Below are 9,056 nucleotides of genomic sequence, written 5' to 3'. Positions count from 1 at the left end.
TCCCCATCTTAAGAGAGAAAATCTCACCCACAAACAGAAGCATATAGAACCCTTAGCAGACAGGATACAAGGAGAAATATTTCTAGACACATCATAGTAAAAATATTAGACTTGAATAGCAAGGAATTGGCTTTAATTGCTCTAAAATCAAAGAAGGACATATATTACAATGGAAATAAAATGAGAATCACTGCGAACTTCTCTACACAGTCCCTCAATGCAAGGAGAGCCTGGAATGATATTATCTAAATCCTGAAAATCAACAACTGCCAAACCAAACTGTGACCCATTGAAGCAATCATTTATATTTGACAGAGAAACTAAAACTTTCCATGACAAACAAAGATTAAAGGAAGTCATGAACATCAAACTGGCATTACAAACAATTCTAAAGGGAGGAATACAATCTGAAAAAAAAACAAAGAAAATGAAAGAAACATATCAGACAGAAACCACCACAAGACAAATTTAGTAAGCACGGGAAAAGAAAAGAAACAAAATACAGGAAAATAAGTAAATGGCAAGAAAATTGACACATTTCTATAATAACCCTAAACATTAACAGACTCAATTCCCCAACGAAAGAAAACGAAAAGCAGATTGGATCAAAAGTAAAAGATCTATTCATTTGATTTTGCTAAGAGACCAATCTCACAGCCAAAGATAAAAACCAACTGTGAGCAAAGCGTTGGAAAGAGATCTTCCATTCAAATGTACCCTGCAAGAAAACAGGAGTAGCCATATTACTATCTGATAAGTAGACTTACTAAAATAAATACAGAGACAAGTAAGGACATTACATACTAATAAAGTGATTGATGCATGAAGAGGAAATCAGAGTGGTCAATATCTATGCACCAAGCAATGGAGTGCTTAAACAGGTTAAACAAATACTCTCAGCCTTACCGAACAAAATAGACTCAAATGCAATAATATTGGGAGATTTTAACACCTTACTCTCCTCAGAGGATACATCAACCAAACAAATATAAACAAAGAAGCCTCTGAACTAAATGACACAATAATAAAAATGGACTTAGCAGACATCTAGTTTTCTACCCAACAATGACCTAATACACCTTCTTCTCAGCAGCCTATGGAACATTCTCAAACATAGATCACACATGCAAAGAACCTCAGCAAATACAAGGAGATTGGCATAAATCCTACCATTATATCCAAACACAGTGGAATCAATCAAATTATTAAGAGCAAATCATACTTTAGAAATTACTCAAAAACATGGAGATTGAACAGCACAGTACTGACTAACACCCAGGTCACAGAAAAAATTCAGGAAGAAATTATAATATTCTTACAACTCAATGAAAATGTAAACACATCACAATGGAACCTCTGGGATAGAACAAAGGCAATGTTGTAAAGAAAGGTCATAGCACTAATTGTACATATGAAAAAAATGGAAACATTAAAGTAAATAACCTCCTGATGCAATTGTAACTGCTAGAAAAACTCAAATCTAAAGTGACTAACTGGAGATACATAGCAAAAATTAGGGCAGAAATCAACAAAACAGAAACTAAAAAAAAACTATCCATAAAAATCAATGAAACAAGGGCTGGGAAGGTGGCTCAGTGGTAGAGCACTTGCCTTGCATGCTTGAGGCCCTGTGTTTGATTCCTCAGCACCACATAAGCAGAAAAAAAGCCAGAAGTGGCACTGTGGCTCGTGGTAGAGTGCTAGCCTTGAGGTGAAGATTTGAGGGACAGCACCCAGGCCCGGAGTTCAGGCCCCATGACCAGACCCAAAAAGAAAAAAATCAATGAAACAAAAAGCTGGGAATATTTTGGAAAACAAATTAATAAAATTGACAGACTAATTGTGAGATTAATGATAAAAAGAAGAGAGGAAATTTATATAAACAAGATCAGAGACACCACAGGTAATATTATGACAAACACCCAAGAAATCCAAATAATTATAAAGGACTACACTCAAAATCTACACTCACTAAAGAAGGAAAACCAAGCAGAATTTCTAGAAACATACTAACTGCCTAAACTGAACCAACTAAACAACTAAACAAACAAATAGCATACAAGGAGATTGATGAAGTAATCAGAAGTCTTCCAACAAGGAAAAGCCGAGGCCCAATGGACTAACCACTGCATTCTGTGAGACTTTTAAAGGTGAACTAATATCAATACTCCCCAAGCTTTTCCGGGAAATAGATGTAGAGGGACTAATCCCAAACTAATTCTATGAAGGCAATATCATACTCATCCCAAAATAAGGTAAGGCTCTGAAAAAAAAAAAAAAGAGACAACAATTGACTAATTTCTCTGATGAGCACTAATGCAGATCTCCTCAATAAAATATTAGCCAAAAAAAATCTAGAAACTGCTAAAAAACATCTTACATTATGACTAAGTAGCCTTGAGATGAAGGCTGATTTTGTTAGTATTATCCCCATATTTTTTCCTCAGCACCACACATACCTAAGCACCGCCCTGCCCTGGAGTTCTGGCCAAACAGCTGGCCACTCCCTCTCTCTTTCCAGATTCACCTGAGCATGCACCTACCTCACTTCCTGCCCCCAGACACTCCAGCTACCTGGAGTGGAACTGATGCCTTGTGCTTCCTCTCCTTGGAAATATGCCCCCTCTAATAACCTTATAATAATCTTTCTCCTGTGTCTGCTTGCCTCCAGCCTCCACATCCTCCCCTGGGATGGATCTGAAGGATTCCTTTCAGATTTAACATAGCTAAATCAATATATGTAATTCATCACATCAATAGAGCCATGGTCAAGAATCGCATGATCATCTCAATAGCTCAAAGGAACAGATTAGAAGATGCAGCCATAAAACCACATATTTATAGTCATATTCAACAAAGGAGCCAAAGGCAAACAGTTAAAAAAAATAGCCTCTTATTGGTGTTGGGAAAACATGACAGTCATATGCAGAAAACTAAAAGTTTATCCCTAATTGTCACCACACACTAACATCAATTCAAAGTGGATTACGTCAGACCCAAAACTCTAAAGTACTGTAAAATGACATGAAAACTCATAGGTACAGACAGGCAGGAACTGCCTGAATAGAGTCCCAGGGGCACAATGGATAGGAGAGTGACTCAACAAGTGGGACTACATTGAAAAAAAGGTTTCTGACCAGCTAAGGACATAGCTAATAATCTAGAAAGACAGCCAACCAATTGGGAAAACATCATTACCAGCAATATATCAAAGGCCTACTACTCAACAAATACATTTTGCTCAAGAAATAACCCCTCCCAAACCTAATAAACAAATCACTAAATGGGCAATGGAGTTAAGGAGAGACGTTTCAGAAGGGGTGAGTGTGGCCAAAAAAAATAAAAACAAAAAACAAACAAACAAAAAAAAACACATAACGAAATATTCATCATCCCTGGCCAAAAAGGAAATACAAATCAAAAGAACCCTGAGATATCATCTTACCCCAGTTAGACTGGCGAATACTTTGAACTCTGACCACAACAAATGCTGGCAGGGAGATAGAGAAGGAACCCTACTTCACTGTTGATGGGAATGTAAATTAATACAACCACTGTGGAAAGCAGTCAGTAGGTTCCCCAAAATCTCAACACAGACCTTCTGTATGACCCAGCCACACTATTCCTAGGCATCTACCCTAAGCATCATGAACCCCAATATGATAAATACTCCTGTACACCCATGTTCATTGCCACACTATTCAAAAGAGCCAGGATACGGAAACAACGCAGATGCCCCAAAATAGATGAATGGATGCAAAAAAAATGTGGTAGCTCTATGCAATGGAATTTTACACAGCCTCATCCATCAGGAATGGCGTGGAACTAGAACAAATCATATTAAGTGAAGAAAGCCAAGATCGGAGAGAGAAATGCCACATATTCTCCGTGATATATGAAAGATAGACTTAAAACAGAATGGGGGGCTGGGAAGGTGTCTCAGTGGTAGAGCGCTTGCTTTGCATGTATGAGGCCCTGGGTTCGATTTCTCAGCACCACACAAGCAAAAAGAAAAAAGCTGGAATTGGAGCTGTGGCTAAAATGGTAGAGTGCTAGCCTTGAGCTGAAGAGCTGAGGGACAGTGCCCAGGTCCAGAGTTCAGGCCCCACAACCGTACCCCCCTGATACAGGATTCTAGACACTCAAATATAGGGAGCCTAAAAGAGGATAGTCTTAGGAGAAAATCACGATGTTGTAAGTTTCTTAATATATTTATACGTGTGTGTGTGTGTGTGTGTGTGTGTGTGTGTGTGTGTGTGTGACCATGGCATTACTGTTCAACTTTCCATTAAAGTTCATCTAGTGTGTTGAGTTACTTGTCTGTTCTTTCTTTATTCTGACTCCCTCATAACTCAGTTTCCTAAAAATAACTGTTGAAAATGGGTCTGGTCAAACAAATGCCTGGTTGCAATGCATAAAATATTCTAATTACCCTTTAAATACAGGTAGGGCAAGAACTCATATTGTCCCCCTTGTCTCCATGATGGACCACAGATCCTGTCAGTACAGTGTGCCTGAAACTCTGCTTCCAAGGCAAGCTGTCTTAGGGTAACAAGTCCTGAAGCACAGTCTCACTGTTGTCTCCCATGATCAATTAAAGCTACATCAGTTGGTTAAGTTCCTGTCCCATAATGTTAACTTCACCCCATGCCTTGCTAGGCAGGGTAGGAGAAGTCGAATCCCTGGGAAATATATCTGGGTAGAGTGAAAGCCAGGCATTTGAGGAGATGTGAAAGTTCCACCTCTCAGAATTGCTACAGCTGATATCCAGTAGTATTGTGGGGCACATTTTCTTCAGGCTTTTCTGAACAAATGGAGCTGAACCTGTGTTAGGAAAAAGAAAATACCGACAGGCCCAACTTGGTCTTCAACATAGGAGGGGCAGACAAACCGTCCAGCAGGATAGAATATTGTGCAAGTTGGTGGAGTAGGGGTCAGGTTTATCTTGGTCTTAACAAGCAAACAGAAAATACGAAGCATAATATGGTCTCTTGGGGGCCCAGAGGGGCCAAGGGCATGTGCTCTTGGTCAGGCTCAGAATAGAACGCTCTGCGTCCGGCAGGGAACTTTTCTGATAAGACCAGGTTGGAATGACTCACAGTCAAGCACGAGAGCACTCACCTGGTGTTTTGCTTGACCTGGGAGAAAAAGGCGTCTTCAATCCTTTCACCCTAGTATTTCAAAAAGTAGGAACTCTTCAACTGGAACTCCAGGTTTACATAGATGTCTTCAGGATTCAAGGAGGAGTTCCTGGTGACATTAAGGCCAAAGACATTTGAATTCATTTAGCAAGATGGCATGGGAAAATTGGACCGCTCCTGATATTATTCTAGCAGGAAAAGGGGGGAAGAGCATGTGTTCTAAAAAGCTTGTAATTTCACCTTGAAAAATACTACGTTGTATAGGACCACAAATTAAAAGTTCAGAAGTGGCTTTCTTGCTATGCAAGAGTGCAGATATCAGTTCTAAAATCTCTCATTCTTGGGATTGGAAAATATTTTTAATTGGGTGTTGTGAATTAAATCACATGGAGACTAGTATTAAAATAGTTAAAAGAAAAAAATAGTAAAAAAAAAAAAAAAAGAAAGAGAGAGAAGAGAATTGTCAGAGAACCTTGCTAAAAATTTCCTGCTTTGGTCTGGTGGTTTGGCTCCTGTTGAGTAAAAGAGGAACTGCTTTGGTCTTAAATAGGTTTCTTTACATGATGGGATTAAGACACACCCTAGACTCTTCCGGAAATAGCAGAGGGTGTGGGTATATTTTGAGATTTCTTGTGTACCCTTCACTACATTTCAAAGTCACCTTATGTAAATATATTTTACCCTATTTAAACTAGCCAATATTGAGCAAATTGTGAACCTGAGCTTGGCCAATCTGAGCAGAGGGGCAGGGCCTGCGGCAGTCAGGATAAATAGGGGAGCAGCCTGCCTGTTCTATGTGTTTGCTTGACGATTTTTGGTTGATGGTACACCTAGAAATATTTTCTGTCTTGCTGAGACAATTCTTTATTCTCTTTCTTTCTTTTCTTTCTTTTTCTTTTTTCTTTCTTTCTCCTGTCCTTTATTTCTTTCTTTTTCTTCCTTTCTTTTTCTTTTTCTTTTCTTACCATTATTTTATTTTATTATAGAGGTGATGCACAGAAAGGTTATAGTAACAAACAAAAGGTACCAAGTATACTTCTTTTCCTAAGGTGTTATCCCCTCCCTTTCTCCTGCTTTCGGTTCTCGTGACTGCCCCCTCCCATGTTGTAAAGCTCATTTCTAACACAGTGTCTAGTGAGTATCACTGTTGCATTGCTTCCCCCTTGGTTGATCTATGATTCCACTTCCCTTTTCCAAATCAGATAAACTTTGATACTCCAATGGTTGTTCGGAGCATAGTTATAACAAGGACAAACACAACTTGTACCAGAAATTCACTGAAAGCAACAGTAAAAGGGTGGGGCCTTGTTTTTAATCTCAATTCCAATTGATATGGAAATGAATTGCACACCCTTCTCTACACACCCTTCTCTGAGCCCTCCCACCCAAAGTGTAAAAAAATGGAACTAGGGAATCAAGCTATTCCGCACATCCCACCGCCTTGCCATGGACAGCACTTGGAGAGAGCTTGCCAGTGGTGAGGACCAGAGCAGGAGAATCAGCTCTCTCCATCCTCTTTGTTTGGAAAGATGGAGTGGGACATTGCCCAAGCCTTCCAGGAAGAGTTGAGATGCCCCATCTTCATGGAAACCTTTATCGACCCAGTCACCATCCACTGTGGGCACAGTTTGTGTCGACCGTGTCTGCGCCTCCTCTGGGAAGAAGCTGAGACTCCAGCCAGGTGCCTTGTGTGCAGGCAACCCTCTCAGCAAGAAGAGCTCAAAACCAACATTGCCCTACAGAGTCTGGTGTCCATCAGCCGACAAATCAGCCTCCGACAATTCCTGAGCTCCGAGGAGCATACATGCTGCACACACAAGGAGACCAAGCAGATGTTTTGTGAAGTGGACAAGAGCCTGCTGTGTCCTCACTGCTCCCCGTCTCGGGAACATGAGGCTCACAGACACCAACCTGTCGACTGTATTGCTGCAGACAAACGGAAGATTATTTTAAAGGAAATGGACACTATATGGGAGAAGATACAAGAAAACCAGAGCAATATATACGAGAAGAGGAACATCATCAACCAGTGGGTTTGGTACATGAATCTACACAGGGAGATGACCAAAGATTTTTATTCAGCACTGCATCTGGGTCTCCGGGAGGAGGAAATACGACTTTCGGAGATACTCAAAGAGAAAGGAAGAGTCATCTTTCTGCAACTCAGGACAATGGAAACCCAAATGCTTCAGAAAAGCAGTAACCTCAGAAACATATATCAGGAGCTGATGAAAACCTACCAAAAGCTAGACCTGGAACTCCTGCGGCATTTAGAAGACACCCTGGAAAGATGCGAGAGTGCCTTGGTCTTCATGCCCCAGCTGAAGAAGCCAGAGCTCAGCCCTCCTTCCATTCCTAGATTGATGGATAACCTCAACCATTATCGAGTGGAGATCACCTATTGTCATTTGATTCAGAATCATGAAGAATCCAACTATGTTGCTCTTTCAGGAATCCAAGAGTTCAGCTCTGGGAAACATTACTGGGAGCTCAGTGTCCAAGGCTTCTCCACCTGGGCTGTGGGCGTCTTCAGAAATTCAGCAATAGGGAGCAACCTTATTCTGAATGAATCTGAGGACATTTTTCTTCTTTTCTCTGGCAAGGGGAACATTCATTATAGTATCTTTACCACCGCTCCATTGCTTCCTCACTTTATAGAGAGACCAGTGGGCCGCATTGGTGTGTTTCTTGATCTCGAAAATGGAAATGTGAGTTTTGTGAATGCTACTAAGAATTCCTTTATCTGGAGATACCCAACTAACTCCTTCCAGTATCCTGTCAAGCCTTGTTTTTTCTCCTGGTAACCCATAATCATAAGTAAAGAGCTTTTATTTCCTTTTTTTTTTCTTTCTTTTTTTTTTTCTTGGTTGTGGAGATTGAATTCTGGGCCTGGGCACTATCCCTGAGCTCTTCCGCTCAAAGTGAGTGCTCTACCGCTTGAGGCACAGAGTCATTTCTGGTTTTCTAGTGGTTTATTGGAGATCAAGGCCTCTCGGACTTTCCTGACAGGGCTGGCTTTGAACTGTGAGTCTCAGATCTCAGCATTCTGAGTAGCTAGGATTACAGACATGAGCCACCTGTGACCAGCTAGTAAAGAGACTTCCTATGTGTTGGGAACTCTCTATACCAGAGAACCCTTCTCAACTGAAGCAAATAACTTATGCTGTTCTTATTTGTCTTTGTAATGTAATTACATTTTTGTTATGAAATATAGAGTTAAAATAAAATGCAAGATGTAAAAATGTTAGTGCATGCATGTTTAATTTTGATTCTGACATATGATAAACACTATAATAAACAGTGGATGGCACAATGAAACTTGGCTTATAAGTAGCTTATTTCTTAATTGTTTCATCTTCATCTCTAACACCAGTAGCTAGGAGTTTCCATATTCCCTCTGCATTTCCACAAATGATATTACTTCCCTGAAGAACAAAAGCAGAGTTGGCATGACATCTTTCTGCAGACCATAGAGAAAATCTGGGCCATAAGACACTAGGCATTACCTATGTCTTCATGGTGTCTCAAGAAAGAAGAAGTTCTGATGTTTCCCAAGCAAAGAGATTAGTTAAAGGAAGAGCCATCTTATTGCTTTAAAGATAGCATCCATTTAAGCTACTGTGCCCACAAAACTCAGATTAATGGCATGAGGCAGATATTCAGGAGGGAATGAAAAAGATAACTGGCTTATTGATTTTTGCAAGATTAAGTCGAACACAGTACTAGAAATGAATCATACTAAATTTAGCTTGCTTACCTACAAAGCAACTCTTCACATCCAATCGTGTGTCACTGTGCTCAGTTTAACAAAGGCAAAACCCCCCTCAGTGCCAGGAATATTTAATTTCCTCCTTCAAGCCTATTAGGGTTCACTTTTTTTTTTATAGGCAAGCCAGATTCCTGTAGTGAGATCAT

General features: G+C 40.1%; 1 protein-coding gene across 1 annotated transcript; it reads left to right on the top strand.

Moving 5' to 3' along the window:
* The first annotated feature begins 6,670 nt into the window (after positions 1–6,670).
* On the top strand, positions 6,671–7,945 carry LOC122103067 (tripartite motif-containing protein 43-like). Its single transcript, XM_042673584.1, has one exon. The coding sequence runs from the start codon at positions 6,671–6,673 to the stop codon at positions 7,943–7,945; it is 1,275 nt and encodes a 424-aa protein (XP_042529518.1).
* Positions 7,946–9,056: the final 1,111 nt, after the last annotated feature.

This window comes from Dipodomys spectabilis, unplaced genomic scaffold (genome assembly GCF_019054845.1).
Source record: "Dipodomys spectabilis isolate Male_0828 unplaced genomic scaffold, ASM1905484v1 ptg001566l, whole genome shotgun sequence".
Lineage (NCBI taxonomy): Eukaryota > Metazoa > Chordata > Mammalia > Rodentia > Heteromyidae > Dipodomys > Dipodomys spectabilis.
Note: the sequence above shows the minus strand (reverse complement) of the source record. Positions and strands in the feature narration are given on the sequence as shown.